This window comes from Phallusia mammillata, chromosome 7 (genome assembly GCF_965637545.1).
Source record: "Phallusia mammillata chromosome 7, kaPhaMamm4.hap1.1, whole genome shotgun sequence".
NCBI classification, from domain to species: Eukaryota; Metazoa; Chordata; class Ascidiacea; order Phlebobranchia; family Ascidiidae; genus Phallusia; species Phallusia mammillata.
This window is the reverse complement of record NC_137258.1, coordinates 8,837,761-8,855,332: the sequence shown is the minus strand read 5'-3', so window position 1 is coordinate 8,855,332 and position 17,572 is coordinate 8,837,761. Positions and strand designations below refer to the sequence as shown.

At 39.3% G+C, this 17,572-nt stretch overlaps 2 protein-coding genes and 1 long non-coding RNA gene across 3 annotated transcripts; 2 read left to right on the top strand and 1 right to left on the bottom strand.

Moving 5' to 3' along the window:
- The first annotated feature begins 29 nt into the window (after positions 1-29).
- LOC145238392 (uncharacterized) lies at positions 30-3,332 on the top strand. Its single transcript, XM_080101534.1, has 8 exons — positions 30-128; positions 272-385; positions 458-574; positions 756-830; positions 909-1,074; positions 1,273-1,471; positions 1,547-1,688; positions 1,770-3,332. Exons 2-8 carry the CDS (start codon positions 274-276, stop codon positions 3,224-3,226), a joined length of 2,268 nt encoding a protein of 755 aa, XP_079957660.1. The 5' UTR covers positions 30-128; positions 272-273; the 3' UTR covers positions 3,227-3,332.
- A 5,123-nt stretch (positions 3,333-8,455) lies between these two features.
- LOC145238400 (uncharacterized) lies at positions 8,456-9,988 on the bottom strand. Its single transcript, XR_013862115.1, has 2 exons — positions 9,830-9,988; positions 8,456-8,888 (listed from the first exon to the last, which is right to left on the bottom strand). It is a non-coding gene; the product is annotated as an uncharacterized LOC145238400 (long non-coding RNA).
- A 1,475-nt stretch (positions 9,989-11,463) lies between these two features.
- On the top strand, positions 11,464-14,766 carry LOC145238393 (uncharacterized). The gene is made up of 8 exons (XM_080101535.1): positions 11,464-11,561; positions 11,705-11,818; positions 11,891-12,007; positions 12,189-12,263; positions 12,342-12,507; positions 12,707-12,905; positions 12,981-13,122; positions 13,204-14,766. Exons 2-8 carry the CDS (start codon positions 11,707-11,709, stop codon positions 14,658-14,660), a joined length of 2,268 nt encoding a protein of 755 aa, XP_079957661.1. The 5' UTR covers positions 11,464-11,561; positions 11,705-11,706; the 3' UTR covers positions 14,661-14,766.
- Positions 14,767-17,572: the final 2,806 nt, after the last annotated feature.

Below are 17,572 nucleotides of genomic sequence, written 5' to 3'. Positions count from 1 at the left end.
GTAGCGTATATAAGCAACGCGCTAAGGCTAAGAAATCATTCAAATCGAATTGATAACTGGTTCACCGTTACAATTCAAATTGACACTCAAGAGTTGAAGACAAGTTGGGTACCTCGAAAAGAGACAAGGTAAATGGAGCACGTTTTACGAATACGTGATGTACATTCCGCTTTTGAAACCATTTTGAAATGTTGTAATATCGACTGGTAAAAACTATTAGCGTACGCTAAATTAACATCTACTTCTAATACTAAACCTTGGTTTTCCACAGATATGCATTCGATACTTATTGTTTTTGTTGCCTCGTTGGCTGCCTTGGCCAGAGGACAGCAAAGTAATTGCACTACACTGAATGATTTGGTGAAATACGGAGAAATAGTTCAAGGTAAATACGTTCTAATTGACTGTGAGCATCTTAGACCAAACAATACTTAATTAATCTTTGTTTTAAAAACAGATTCCGCCGTTCCCTGTGTTGAAGATCCTTGTGACGCAAACAGCACAACCATCACTGATCAATCTGCATGTCCACCTCACTGCTCTGTTTACAGCGGAGGATGTTTCTCGAAAATAAGTACGGTTTACAGAATTGCAGCCACTACAAATCAATACTTATATTTATGGCAAAAATAGATATTAAAAAATGTAGGGCGGTCTTTTGAAAATCAAGAAAAAAAGAATACCACTTATTAATTAAAATTAACCTGTGTAATATTTCATGAATTGTATGATTATATTTGGCATTATTTTTGCAGTACCATTTGCTAAACTTGAGGAACTTTATGGAGAGGGAGACTTACTTGGTCGATCTGGTAGCTACTACCCACCAGGTAAGCAAAAACTAGATTAAAAAATTTGAGTACATCTTGTCATTTATCTTATTTGTTAATATTTTTCTGTTTTTAAAGGCGGGCCACCATCTCTGTACAATTACCCTCCTGTGCACATCCCTCCGTTTTTCCCACCAATTAACCAGTGCCCACCAGTGTTTCCTGACAACTGTGGAATTCATGAACATGACCCAAATCTTTACAAGCTCTTTGAGCCTCCAGTGGATGTCCCATATTGCCAAAGGTACGAAAGAACAACTGATAATTATCAGTAATTATCTTATATTATAATATAAGTAACTTCAACCACAAACTCCGGAAAGTATTATATCACAATTTTATTAAAAAAGTTTCTATTTTATATTTACACTTTATCTAAAATATGTTATTCTAACACAAAATATATTTTTTTCTAAAAACATCTTTTATGTCCTTTTGACAGAATCCCATGCAGCGCAAGCGATCCATCTTTGGAAACCAACCCCTTGGCCTGTCACGCAAAACCGGGATGCTACTTCGATACTCAATTGGCTACTGTTCGTCGTGCTCTCGGTCACAGCGTTCTTCCTGGTGTACCAGTGTGCCAGCTTGCTATTCGTAATAAAGAGTTTCACCGTCTGGTCAAAAAATACACAGTCAAGGTAAGATTAAAACAAACAATAATCCTAAACACAAACAGATCCAAATGGTTAAGCAAACTTTCGTATAAATTCTAGAGCGGAAAGCCGTGGAACGGTCTTTACACCAAGTGCCTTATTCAGCAAAACCTTGAGTTGGTCCACAGACAGCCCGCTGGATGTTACATGGTTGATGTTCTTCTTTACATTGGAATTAAGCCCAAGAGAGCAGGATGGCTAGGTACGCTTAAAAATTGTTAAACATTTTTTGGTATCACTATAAATTGGTTGGACTTTGTATAATTGTGCTTTTGATTTTTAGGAATTGCGCCTCAGCAATGTGCATTGATCGGAGGCTGCTCCAAGGCCGGAATTGGCTGCTTCTTTGCTGCGCAACTACATAATGTAAAGGTTCGCTCGGGAAAAGATCCCTACCGCAGCTCCACTCCATCTGGTAGAGACATGTACGGCCAACCAATGTGTCTTCCCTTCAACCAGCATTCGTCTCCATCCGACTATCTCAGCAGCTACCACTACTGTCGTCAATCAGGATGTGTGGTTGATCCGTCTATTACCCATCAAGCTATCCAATACCAGCTCTTTAACATCACTGTCAGCCACGTTCCCGATCATCTGAAGCAATCTTTCTACAAATTAGTCCTTGATGGAGTGATCGCACCTGACAACTGGCAATACTACTTGCAGAAGCTTAAGTCCGAGTACGTTCCAAACACATACGGAAGTCATTTCCCAGGCTACGGCAATTCCATTGACCCAATACTGGCTTACAGTCTTAATCTCACTGGCGGACGTTCATACGGAGGAGTTAATCCCACAAACCTACCCAACAACGGTCCATATTACCCAAACCCTTATCCAAGTGGTCCAAGCTACCCTCAACCAAACCCTTACCCCCAGCCGAACCCTTACCCCCAGCCGAACCCTTACCCTCAGCCGAACCCTTACCCAGGATACAACCCCTACCCTCAGCCACCAGTTTACCCTCCATTCTACCCACAACAGCCTTCCTGTCCATACCAAAATTACCGACTCGGAGCCCAATTTGCTCTGAAGGGAAGCTTTGCCGGATGCTGTGAGAGGCACATGTGCTATATTCCAAGACACGACATCGTTACGCAGTATTCCGGAGTTGCTTCTTACTACGCAGATTGGGAAACATGGGGAGCTTGCTCTAAAACATGCGGCGGCGGTCACCGAACTAGGAAACGTCGTTGCGTCGCCTACAAGAAAGAGCAGTGCGACGGTGTGGACGAAGAAACGGCGGTATGCAACGAGATGCAATGTCCTGTCTATGGTCAATGGTCAGACTTTGGATCTTGCACCGCATCGTGTGGCGGCGGAACCCAGGTCAGACATCGCCAATGCATTCCAAGCGGAGCAACTTGTGGTGGAGCGGCCCAAGAGTCCAGACCTTGTCGGGAGGGACGATGCCCGAGGCTGAGCGAATGGTCGACTTTCAGTAAGTGCAGCATCCACTGTGGCGTTGGTGAAAAGACCCGCACACGCCACTGCACTGATGGCGGCGACTACGGATGCCATACCTTGACCGAATCTCTCTTCGACGTCGTCGAATGCCAAATCTATTGCGGCAAACCTGTGGAAACTCAGACAACCGCTTGCCACTACCCAGTTTGCAAAGTTAACAAGACCTACGAGTGCCGTTACCAAGGCGGAATCGGTCACTGTCATGATTTCCAGGCTACCAAAGTTGTACCGTGCTATGAAGGCTGGTGTCAATATCAAAATCTTGGAAAATAAAGTTATGTAGAAAATTTTTATTTATGCTGATTAAACCGTTTATGCCATTGAATACCGTTACCATGTGTATCGTCTAAATAAATTATTATATATTGCATGAAATGAATGTTTGGTGGTGTCTTTTAGAGTTTTAGCAATAATATTGTCTAATTAGACATAAAGGATTAGGACTCAGTTACAAGATACAGAAAACTTAAAAGGTTAGGGCGAGAAGAAGAATAATAGAAATCCTGCGGGTAGTCGCACAATACGTCATAAAAATCGTGATCTTGAAGAAAAGACAAAACAAATATTTGGTTATAAAATTTAGACTTGAGTGCATATGAAACGTTTTCTAGTCCATTTACGGTTGAGTGATAGGCACGTATGCCTTTAAGGCAGTGGTTCTCAAACTGTGGTACGCGTACCACTAGTGGTACGCTAGAACTTTTTAGGTGGTACGCGAGTAGTTTTCTGCTATAGCTATTAGGTCCGTTTTAAAATTGCAACTCAACTGACCCAACTGATCGGCCCTGGTTTGGGCGAAACTCTTGTTTTGGACATTCTTTTAAAATTGCTAAATATGCTAGCCGGGTTGAGGAAACGGGCCTATTTCTTGGTCTATCTATTCAAGCAAGGTTTAGTGGTTCGCAGCGATAGAAAACGTTGTCAGGTGGTACGCGATCCATATAAGTTTGAGAATCACTGCTTTAAGGTAAACAATGCAATGGTCAAAATATACAGTAGGCACAAATAAAGGCAAAGCCCAAATTAAATCAAAGATTATAAACTCTGTTCTTTTACTTGAAGTAGTAATCGACGTGTCTTACACCATATAGTCATTTGGTATGCTGATTTAACCAAGCAAGGAGTAAAGGAAAATTTTGGAAACGCTGCAAACAAGTATGTTCTTGTTTTCACCATCGTCATGTGTTCGTCTGAAATAAAGTTGAATTAAAAAAGTTTGAACTTGCAAATAACTTATCGTTCCTATAAAGTCCATATGGTTGTTTGCGACATATGGCATTGAGCGGTGTCATTTACGTGTTCTCATGATTCACTAACTAATGGAAGTCCATGTTCAGTGTCGCTATTCCCACAGTAATTCGTGTACCAAATTTCATGTTGTTTTGAACAGCCTTACCATATGCTGGGCAGTTCGGTAAGCCGGTTATTTCGAAATAGTTGTGCAATCCTTTGCAGCAGATATTTTGGTGCTTTATATTTTGCAATCTTTTCCCTTAAACCAACTAATAATTATGTAAGCAAAAAATGTACTGTAAAAAGGAAACCTCAATTATAAAAAACAGTGTTTTATTGCTTTTCGTTCTTTTTTGTTTCTTAAAATAATGAGACTTGATGTATGATAAGAACAAAAGAGAAAGATTAATTATGTGGACAATGTCATTCAGCACAGGTAAAAAAATGTCGACTGTTGAGAACAACTTGTTTGCAAAATTTGCAAAAATGTCTACTGTTGAGAACAACTTGATCGAACAAGAAGAAATAGACGACTCCGAGAAACTTGTTTTGGGCAATGCTGTGGCTCGCGAACCCTTGTTTCCTATGTACGAGTGGTGTGTTCCTACAGGAAGATGGATGTGGAGTCTCAAGACGTGTGAGCTCACAAATGTTCCGAAGTTCATTGAATTTTACGACGGTACCATCTTGGGCCCTGACTATCACCTGTTGAAGTATCTCCAGCAATTTCGTTCCATACTATACAACAAGAAAATCACAAGAACGGACTTCTCCCAGTTGTGCGGAGACAGACGGTATACCAACAAGAAAGCGATGCGGTTCTATCAACAAGTGCATAGAGAGTATCTTGATTGGCTGGCATTTGATTTTGCTATCCCAGAAGTTCCTTCTTCGCCACGCTTTGGAGACCAACACTGGGTTACTGGATTAGAAATTCCTGTTGATAACGGTTCCCCACGACCCCGACTCCGAGCGAACTTGCCAATGTTTCTGGACGCCGTACTGGTCTACAACGCAACAGAGAATATCATGCCGGACGGAGCTATAAACTTGGAGATCTTTAGCATCGAGGTCACCATTATCAACGCTGCGACCAGTTTCAATTTTTTTTTACAATAAAGTGGATACCTGCCAAGACACTACACACTGCATTAGCACAAACACGTTTGAACGCCACCACGTTGACGATTGCTGTCAGGCATTATGGTTGCAAAGAAAAACTTTTTATTTTTTATCTAGTCTCTACGGTAGTGATTTCAACGCAAAACATATCAAGGTAAAGAAAAAGCTTAAAAAAAGTAATTTCTACTTAGTTTAAAAGGCATTTACAGGCAGTATTGCTTTTGCCAAAATTAGCCCAACAATTTACGATATAGCCAAAATGAATATAATGGTGACTTACCAAGCCAAAGTTAAGCATCTTGGACTGTATACCAAATGTTACGTAAGAATTCCAAGTGAACGAAAATTTGTTTTCAACTTCATATTGTGCTCTTTGATCTCCAAATTGTTGCCTAAGTTTAATGTTAAGCGCACTGCCAAAAAAATTACCCAACTAATCCTTTACCTAATAAATTCCCTTAAGGAAATACTGAAACTGCAATCGTTGCAGGGTTATCAAGTCACCCTGAATAGGACAGTCGTTTGTCATAACCTGTTTTTAAGCATTCTAAACCTAATCTTTAGCGAAAACATTAACATTATGCTAAACTAACGTTTTCACCAGCGTTTAGAGAAGGAAGTAGCCAGCAATTTGTGCCTCGACATTATACCTTCGATTGTCGATGGCTGTAACCGGGATAAAATGTGAAAAGGGTCATTAAAATTTTAGGGCATGGTAGTCAAAATTCAACCGTAAATTTGTGGATTTGTTTACATTGGAGACCATAACACAATTTTTTTTAATTTAATGTTATTTTTAAAAGAGACGTTTTGCCCACAAAACTCTGACGCAGTATTTAATTTATGTAAAGTACGAACCGCCGATTTTTTTTCCTAAACGCCTATAGCATATCTTATGAGCACAATACTGGGAGATACCGCTAAAGTTGTTAAACTTAAACCACTCATTAACAAAGTCGATAGAGGAACACCCTAAAAGCTTTCAATTGTAAAAGATTTAGTGTAACCCGTATTTGATTTACAATTGTTTGTTTTTCACAGGCTAAACGAGATTGGTCGGGTCCCTGTTCTCTTTACAAGGCGGTGTACGGGGTTCTGCAGAAGTTTTGTCATAACTAATTGACGAATTTCAAGATGGACGCTAAGGAAACCAATAAATCAAGACTTTTAGTTTCGATTTTATTTATTGTGTAAAATCATATTTTTTGCGTTTTTTCCCGTTTTTTGCATTTTGCACATGTAATTTTTGGTCTTCTGTTTTGCACAATGACACAACTCTCTATTTATATTTTTACGCCATTTTAGCGTTTATTAGCAAATAATAAAAGATTACCAGAAGATGATGTATCACCAACATAAAAAAAATGAATAAACCACTAAGGAATCAACAAGGCAAACGCAGGTGATACGATAAAAAAGTCCAGTAAAGGGAAGTGGAAGCTTTATTTCGTAAAAACAAGGCAACATCGTTACTGTAAAAAGAGTTTGTGATTCAGAATCATGTGCTGACAAAACCACGGAGCTGCCAAGGACTGTTTGCATATATGTAACTTTATTACATTTATGACAAACGATATAAGTAGTTTTAATACTCCCCTTGAAAAAAATTCAGCTTTCCATAGCAACGTTAGGCAGTGTAAGATAACGAACGAAGCTTATTAACAAATTTGTCCAATCCAACTCCAGTCAACTCTTATATTTTTTAGTCCCTTTTTTATTTTTTTTACTTTTAAATTAAAGATGTACTAATACAGAAATCGTCCTGATCCACGGATGCTTAACAGATTTCAGTCACATATATTGACATATAGCTGACAATTTCAGCACACTCAATTTGTGCATGCAAGGTAGATTTGCTTTCATCCAAAAAAATATATTGGATGATTTATTATATGTCCTGAAAAGTGCAATACCAGTCAACAAGCAAAATCCTTAAATTACACACGAACCGCTACAACACAACATAACTTGGGTATTTTTGTCACTTTTTTGTCACAAATTTAAGCCATAAGCACGTTTTTGTCTTCGTCGCCGTACACAGCTATAACCATTCATCGTTGAGCTTTATAGCGATTTTTGGTGCTGTTAAAATTTAATATCCTTTGGCGTTTTTCAATAAATAAAAACAATACATTTTTGTGTACCTAATTTGCTAAGTCGTTTATATCATTTCAACAACTGCTTCATGGCCAAATACTACCAGTCTTTAACTTTCCTCCCATAATAGTGTATGTTTGTAATTCTTGGAACGATTTCTATGAACTATCTAAGACGTAGCACAAACTGAGCGCAATGTGATAACTTAATGAGGCAAAAGTTTATAAACCGCTTGCATAAAAGTTATTTTTAAACATAGTGGAGAAATTATTTCTAAGTAGAAAGAATGGCTTAAACTCTATATTGCCACTGTGCATACCATACGACTTCGTTATTGCTTTTTTCAAATACAACGGATATGTGGTAATTGCGTATATTTGCCTTTCACTTTGGTACCATTGCATGACTTTATTATCTCAATTCTATGTTTGCAGTGATTTACAGCAGAAGCCTGAACCTTTGATCTTTAGTTGTTGTTTCACTATTTTAGTAGTGAACTTACAGGGAATCCACAACAAAGCTTAACATAAAGCGTAACATAATATAGGCCACGGTATAATTTTATAAAGATAAAAATTCATTAAGAAAACCCAGCAGAATGCAACATTCTTCAGAATGCATACTAGTCAGCGTTGATCAGGAATTCGATAGTTTAAAAACTAAAAGCAAAACCTTGTTTGGTGTGGCACACAAGAATTTATATAAACCTGAGAACGCAGTGGTCACAGCGTGTAACTAAATACGATACTATGTAAAACTGTACTGATCCCCAATTTGACCATTTTTAGGCAACTGTGGCAATGAAAGGTGAAATGCGAGCGTCTCACGTCACTAACCTGTTGCGGGCTACAACTGGTTTACCAAATTCGGACATAAAAATAATTGTGGCAGTGTTTTTCATATTTTGTCAAATTTTGCAAACCTGGAACAATGCAAACACCACCTTTTGTAGCCTAAAGCTTACATTTTTGTGTAATCGTGATTTGTCCCTTTTTATTGCATATAAATAATCCAACGCATTTTATCGCCGTTTTTTTTTGTTAGCACGGCAACAAACAGTTGTTACGCAAAATCTTTAGAGCGTCTTTTTTCAATTATTTTTAGAAAAAAACAATTTGTTTTTCTGTTTAGTGATGTAGTTGGCACTCTATTATTTTCGTATTGTGCATTCAAACAACTTCATTTCATTTTTGGTGTTTTTACGTACTTTTGGCGTTAGCTAGAAAATAAAAAATAATTTGCACAGAAACGTTCAGTAATATACTAAAAGGGAAACAACGAATTTTTACTGCAAACAACAACAACAAAGAAACAAGTGCAACGGTAAAAAGTGCTTTAAACGGACGTGGAAGCGATACTCTGCAACGACTTATACACTGCCATATCGTTACCATGAAAGGGAGTTGGGGATCCAGCATCCTGTGTTGGCAAAGCTGCATAGCTTCCATTCAAATCACTACCAACATCTGAAACTTTTGTACATCTGCAAAAAAGGTAATAGTCAAAAAGATTTGAATTGCACAAAAATCATGTCTTAATAACATTGCATCTAAGCAGTATGGGGAAATGGGTTTCAGTCGAATCCAAGTTGAATTAATTTTGTCTCAAAATCAGCCAAGGTTCTTTCATTTGGTTTAGCTACAAGTTATAGCCACGTGAGCGCTTTGGCATTTCGGAATTTTCAATGCAGGTTGCAAATATAAAAAAAACATTTGGCAATAACACAGCAATCAAACAAAGCCGCCTAGTAAAATGTATGTCAAATTATTGCTTAATGAGGTTGAAGACCCCCCCCCCAAAAAAAATAATGCAAAATATCTATCGGTTTTGAATACAAAACACGGTTTACGCTAGTGTTTAAATCAAGTCAATCTGCAGCAAGTTTGAGTCGAGTGTAGACTTTCCAACCTGTGACTTAAGTCAAGTCAAGGATTTAGAAAAGCGACTTAAGTGAGGCTCGTATCGAATTAGTGATTTAAGTCTAACAATGCATCTTTGAGATTCCAATGCCCCACTAGTGTGGGCAAGACTGAAAAAGATTCAACCCAAAACAGTTTACCACACTAAATTTAGGAAGACAATAATGAAACTGCTTTGTTACATCGTAAAAACAATCAACGTATTTGTTTTTGATGATATCAGCGTGCATAAGGCGCGGCTTTCCGTCGATGTAAACGCGAAACGGTCGTAACACCAACCACCAACTTATTCAAACATTTGATGCTATACATACACACAGCAAACAAGAAAGACTGTGAGTATATTTTATCATAGTACGGCTGTAGCAATGTTCAGGTACGACAAATACTGAAATTTGGGTATTTATGTTACAATAAAACAGCCTCCTTGTTGCATACCGGAAAACCAAGGCTCCCACACACTTCATAACTACACGTTATATTGGTTATACACACGTAAACTTACCGTCTTGAAATTTCGTAGGCGAAAAAAACTAGGTAAGCTACAACAGTGACTGACACAGGGAACCATATCCGAACGTCGGTTGCCATTTTTCTATTCTTCTTTGCTTTGTTGTTGGCCTGAGTTGTGGACGTGACTACTCTCAGGCAAGCAAAAACGCTCACTGCTGAAGCAACATAGTAAATAGGCTGTAACTGGTTAATTGTTTACTCAAACGCAATGTGGCACCTTGTGTGATGTTGGTTCAGAGTAGAAAGCTGTTTCCGATGCTATTCGCGTGACTTGTTAAGTCGCAAGCCTTTTGTTTCACTTGATTTGTCGCGCTCTGATGATATCAAATAGGCTAATCATTTTATTGTTGTTGGTAGCTTTGTAGGCAACGCCTTCAATAGGGTATTGATGTAAGTGTAGGTATCCTGAAATGGAACTGGGTGCCACACCTGGAAAATTAATTTGCTGGACTAAAACGTAATGTAAAAATTGAAACCAAAAGCACGACCGCAAACATAAGTGAATGCTTCAGCGTTGACCATAATCAACATTTTCTATTGATTAGAGGTTGCAAAAAGTGCAGTTGCTTTTCATAACTGTCATGGGCGTTGGCCGATGCAATTCAAAATTACTAAATATAGTACCCATTATGCAAATTTCAAAATTGTTCAAAAAAGTACGGTCAACAAATTTGCCCACCAAGAAGAAGTGCCAGGTGACTGCCTTCGTCATACTAATGCAAAACAAAACGATTAAAACTTCAAGTTATAAGCAAAATGCCGCAATAATGTTCCGGGCAATTCCAACATTCGTACACGAATGTTGACGCCTATAGGCGCCAAGCCAAACTATAAGTAGGCGTGAATCACATTTCGCGGGATTTGTCGAAAAAGTCAAATGACACGTCAAAGCTTTATGACGTTCGCGGAACTTGACATTCTTTTGGCGAAAAATAGCTACAGGGAAAACTTCAAGAACGGCATTAATTTTGCAGCAATACAGCGAAAAATACCATGACACATCAACGCAATATTGCACAGCTTGTTGACTTACTTTTTACTAAATATAATTAACTATAATTACTTCATAGAATGTTTTGAATAATATACAGGGTATGTGGCGATTTTTTTTAAAGGTGCGTTATCTGAAGTTATGCTTTCATAGTCAGGAACAAAGGAGTTATTGCTATTAGTGTAATAGTTAATTCAATGCCGTTTTTTATTTGCCACTCTTGATATCAACTTCCTGAAGATTGATGTTTGCGCTTGTCCCGTAGGTCAAATACGTCAAAATACGTCAAGCGCCTTGCGCCGACCGAGTGCAACAGTTTTCCATAAAACCGCAAATTAAGTGCGATTTAATCCACCGAGTGATTCATATCTGACCACCGTAAACAGCGAATCCAATCAGAAATCCTGTCGTTAATTAAAAAACGTTTTATTTTTGTCTCGACGGAATATTATCGTTTCAAGTTGTTTTTATTTTTATGGCAAAGTTTGCTTCAGGGAATCCATTACCATTATACGCCTCAATTTTCCCGCCTTTAGGCAAAATCTAGTGACACATTTTGACGTCACATTCCCCTCAGGGCGCGGTGGTTGGTGGCGCAAGCTGTTGTAGCGTATATAAGCAACGCGCTAAGGCTAAGAAATCATTCAAATCGAATTGATAACTGGTTCACCGTTACAATTCAAATTGACACTCAAGAGTTGAAGACAAGTTGGGTACCTCGAAAAGAAACAAGGTAAATGGAGCACGTTTTACGAATACGTGATGTACATTCCGCTTTTGAAACCATTTTGAAATGTTGTAATATTGACTGGTAAAAACTATTAGCGTACGCTAAATTAACATTTACTTCTAATACTAAACCTTGGTTTTCCACAGATATGCATTCGATACTTCTTGTTTTTGTTGCCTCGTTGGCTGCCTTGGCCAGAGGACAGCAAAGTAATTGCACTACACTGAATGATTTGGTGAAATACGGAGAAATAGTTCAAGGTAAATACGTTCTAATTGACTGTGAGCATCTTAGACCAAACAATACTTAATTAATCTTTGTTTTAAAAACAGATTCCGCCGTTCCCTGTGTTGAAGATCCTTGTGACGCAAACAGCACAACCATCACTGATCAATCTGCATGTCCATCTCACTGCTCTGTTTACAGCGGAGGATGTTTCTCGAAAATAAGTACGGTTTACAGAATTGCCGCCACTACAAATCAATACTTATATTTATGGCAAAAATAGATATTAAAAAATGTAGGGCGGTCTTTTGAAAATCAAGAAAAAAAGAATACCACTTATTAATTAAAATTAACCTGTGTAATATTTCATGAATTGTATGATTATATTTGGCATTATTTTTGCAGTACCATTTGCTAAACTTGAGGAACTTTATGGAGAGGGAGACTTACTTGGTCGATCTGGTAGCTACTACCCACCAGGTAAGCAAAAACTAGATTAAAAAATTTGAGTACATCTTGTCATTTATCTTATTTGTTAATATTTTTCTGTTTTTAAAGGCGGGCCACCATCTCTGTACAATTACCCTCCTGTGCACATCCCTCCGTTTTTCCCACCAATTAACCAGTGCCCACCAGTGTTTCCTGACAACTGTGGAATTCATGAACATGACCCAAATCTTTACAAGCTCTTTGAGCCTCCAGTAGATGTCCCATATTGCCAAAGGTACGAAAGAACAACTGATAATTATCAGTAATTATCTTATATTATAATATAAATAACTTCAACCACAAACTCCTGAAAGTATTATATCACAATTTTATTAAAAAAGTTTCTATTTTATATTTACACTTTATCTAAAATATGTTATTCTAACACAAAATATACTTTTTTTCTAAAAGCATCTTTTATGTCCTTTTGACAGAATCCCATGCAGCGCAAGCGATCCATCTTTGGAAACCAACCCCTTGGCCTGTCACGCAAAACCGGGATGCTACTTCGATACTCAATTGGCTACTGTTCGTCGTGCTCTCGGTCACAGCGTTCTTCCTGGTGTACCAGTGTGCCAGCTTGCTATTCGTAATAAAGAGTTTCACCGTCTGGTCAAAAAATACACAGTCAAGGTAAGATTAAAACAAACAATAATCCTAAACACAAACAGATCCAAATGGTTAAGCAAACTTTCGTATAAATTCTAGAGCGGAAAGCCGTGGAACGGTCTTTACACCAAGTGCCTTATTCAGCAAAACCTTGAGTTGGTCCACAGACAGCCCGCTGGATGTTACATGGTTGATGTTCTTCTTTACATTGGAATTAAGCCCAAGAGAGCAGGATGGCTAGGTACGCTTAAAAATTGTTAAACATTTTTTGGTATCACTATAAATTGGTTGGACTTTGTATAATTGTGCTTTTGATTTTTAGGAATTGCGCCTCAGCAATGTGCATTGATCGGAGGCTGCTCCAAGGCCGGAATTGGCTGCTTCTTTGCTGCGCAACTACATAATGTAAAGGTTCGCTCGGGAAAAGATCCCTACCGCAGCTCCACTCCATCTGGTAGAGACATGTACGGCCAACCAATGTGTCTTCCCTTCAACCAGCATTCGTCTCCATCCGACTATCTCAGCAGCTACCACTACTGTCGTCAATCAGGATGTGTGGTTGATCCGTCTATTACCCATCAAGCTATCCAATACCAGCTCTTTAACATCACTGTCAGCCACGTTCCCGATCATCTGAAGCAATCTTTCTACAAATTAGTCCTTGATGGAGTGATCGCACCTGACAACTGGCAATACTACTTGCAGAAGCTTAAGTCCGAGTACGTTCCAAACACATACGGAAGTCATTTCCCAGGCTACGGCAATTCCATTGACCCAATACTGGCTTACAGTCTTAATCTCACTGGCGGACGTTCATACGGAGGAGTTAATCCCACAAACCTACCCAACAACGGTCCATATTACCCAAACCCTTATCCAAGTGGTCCAAGCTACCCTCAACCAAACCCTTACCCCCAGCCGAACCCTTACCCCCAGCCGAACCCTTACCCTCAGCCGAACCCTTACCCAGGATACAACCCCTACCCTCAGCCACCAGTTTACCCTCCATTCTACCCACAACAGCCTTCCTGTCCATACCAAAATTACCGACTCGGAGCCCAATTTGCTCTGAAGGGAAGCTTTGCCGGATGCTGTGAGAGGCACATGTGCTATATTCCAAGACACGACATCGTTACGCAGTATTCCGGAGTTGCTTCTTACTACGCAGATTGGGAAACATGGGGAGCTTGCTCTAAAACATGCGGCGGCGGTCACCGAACTAGGAAACGTCGTTGCGTCGCCTACAAGAAAGAGCAGTGCGACGGTGTGGACGAAGAAACGGCGGTATGCAACGAGATGCAATGTCCTGTCTATGGTCAATGGTCAGACTTTGGATCTTGCACCGCATCGTGTGGCGGCGGAACCCAGGTCAGACATCGCCAATGCATTCCAAGCGGAGCAACTTGTGGTGGGGCGGCCCAAGAGTCCAGACCTTGTCGGGAGGGACGATGCCCGAGGCTGAGCGAATGGTCGACTTTCAGTAACTGCAGCATCCACTGTGGCGTTGGTGAAAAGACCCGCACACGCCACTGCACTGATGGCGGCGACTACGGATGCCATACCTTGACCGAATCTCTCTTCGACGTCGTCAAATGCCAAATCTATTGCGGCAAACCTGTGGAAACTCAGACAACCGCTTGCCACTACCCAGTTTGCAAAGTTAACAAGACCTACGAGTGCCGTTACCAAGGCGGAATCGGTCACTGTCATGATTTCCAGGCTACCAAAGTTGTACCGTGCTATGAAGGCTGGTGTCAATATCAAAATCTTGGAAAATAAAGTTATGTAGAAAATTTTTATTTATGCTGATTAAACCGTTTATGCCATTGAATATCGTTACCATGTGTATCGTCTAAATAAATTATTATATATTGCATGAAATGAATGTTTGGTGGTGTCTTTTAGAGTTTTAGCAATAATATTGTCTAATTAGACATAAAGGATTAGGACTCAGTTACAAGATACAGAAAACTTAAAAGGTTAGGGCGAGAAGAAGAATAATAGAAATCCTGCGGGTAGTCGCACAATACGTCATAAAAATCGTGATCTTGAAGAAAAGACAAAACAAATATTTGGTTATAAAATTTAGACTTGAGTGCATATGAAACGTTTTCTAGTCCATTTACGGTTGAGTGATAGGCACGTATGCCTTTAAGGCAGTGGTTCTCAAACTGTGGTACGCGTACCACTAGTGGTACGCTAGAACTTTTTAGGTGGTACGCGAGTAGTTTTCTGCTATAGCTATTAGGTCCGTTTTAAAAAATACGCGAGTAGTTTTCTGCTATAGCTATATAGGATCCGTCAAAAATTGCAACTCAACTGACCCAACTGATCGGCCCTGGTTTGGGCGAAACTCTTGTTTTGGACATTCTTTTAAAATTGCTAAATATGCTAGCCGGGTTGAGGAAACGGGCCTATTTCTTGGTCTATCTATTTATGCAAGGTTTAGTGGTACGCAGCGATAGAAAACGTTGTCAGGTGGTACGCGATCCATATAAGTTTGAGAATCACTGCTTTAAGGTAAACAATGCAATGGTCAAAATATACAGTAGGCACAAATAAAGGCAAAGCCCAAATTAAATCAAAGATTATAAACTCTGTTCTTTTACTTGAAGTAGTAATCGACGTGTCTTACACCATATAGTCATTTGGTATGCTGATTTAACCAAGCAAGGAGTAAAGGAAAATTTTTGAAACGCTGCAAACAAGTATGTTCTTGTTTTCACCATCGTCATGTGTTCGTCTGAAATAAAGTTGAATTAAAAAAGTTTGAACTTGCAAATAACTTATCGTTCCTATAAAATCCATATGATTGTTTGCGACATATGGCATTGAGCGGTGTCATTTACGTGTTCTCATGATTCACTAACTAATGGAAGTCCATGTTCAGTGTCGCTATTCCCACAGTAATTCGTGTACCAAATTTCATGTTGTTTTGAACAGCCTTACCATATGCTGGGCAGTTCGGTAAGCCGGTTATTTCGAAATAGTTGTGCAATCCTTTGCAGCAGATATTTTGGTGCTTTATATTTTGCAATCTTTTCCCTTAAACCAACTAATAATTATGTAAGCAAAAAATGTACTGTAAAAAGGAAACCTCAATTATAAAAAACAGTGTTTTATTGCTTTTCGTTCTTTTTTGTTTCTTAAAATAATGAGACTTGATGTATGATAAGAACAAAAGAGAAAGATTAATTATGTGGACAATGTCATTCAGCACAGGTAAAAAAATGTCGACTGTTGAGAACAACTTGTTTGCAAAATTTGCAAAAATGTCTACTGTTGAGAACAACTTGATCGAACAAGAAGAAATAGACGACTCCGAGAAACTTGTTTTGGGCAATGCTGTGGCTCGCGAACCCTTGTTTCCTATGTACGAGTGGTGTGTTCCTACAGGAAGATGGATGTGGAGTCTCAAGACGTGTGAGCTCACAAATGTTCCGAAGTTCATTGAATTTTACGACGGTACCATCTTGGGCCCTGACTATCACCTGTTGAAGTATCTCCAGCAATTTCGTTCCATACTATACAACAAGAAAATCACAAGAACGGACTTCTCCCAGTTGTGCGGAGACAGACGGTATACCAACAAGAAAGCGATGCGGTTCTATCAACAAGTGCATAGAGAGTATCTTGATTGGCTGGCATTTGATTTTGCTATCCCAGAAGTTCCTTCTTCGCCACGCTTTGGAGACCAACACTGGGTTACTGGATTAGAAATTCCTGTTGATAACGGTTCCCCACGACCCCGACTCCGAGCGAACTTGCCAATGTTTCTGGACGCCGTACTGGTCTACAACGCAACAGAGAATATCATGCCGGACGGAGCTATAAACTTGGAGATCTTTAGCATCGAGGTCACCATTATCAACGCTGCGACCAGTTTCATCGCCCTGTAAAAAAGCGTGCTTTGATGTATTGCTGTGTTTGGCAAATGCTATTGCGTGCATTTTATTATTAAAAGCGAGTCTGAGAATTTTTTTGACGAATTTTTGTATGTTGACCGCGCAAGAACTTAAACTGTCCTACAGTTAAAGTCCCTATTCTGACGTCCATATGTCTATCCGACTGCAGATGTCATCTTTGACTTGTTTGTTGACACGTGTTTGTTTGTTTGTTTTGTCACTGAACTCATAAAGGGTAAGAAAAGTTATTTTCGTATTTTTGTCATCATGGGCAAATATGTGTATTCCTCTCACATGGATATGCTGCTACCCTGTGTCGATATACTGAACCCAGTTAGGTTTCTGCACAAAAAAGGTTGAAACCCCCTGCTTTAGGGTAATTGATCAGTGGGTTTCGACGACGTGACTTGTATTTTCTTGTTATTATGACTGCGAGCTTTTTTGGGATGTTTCAAGCCTTTTGATAGCCACGTGCTTTGGGAAGTTAATTGTTACCATGATGATTAATGTTAGCTTGTACCGAATTTGGTGTTGCGCAGTAACTTTTGTAATATAGTAGTGTTTATCTGCTGCTTTTAAAAGATCATAATCCTCGTTCTGTTGGTCTCATTGTCGCCTCGAACGTCGTTACCAGTCTGTAAATAAATTACTAATCTGTTGCCTGCAGTGGGCAATACAATGATGTTTCTAGCGCGATTGTACTTAATACGCAGTTTGATAGAGAGTGATGTTCTTAACTGGCAGAAAAGGGTTTTACGCATCAAAATTTCCTCGTAAACATTCGGT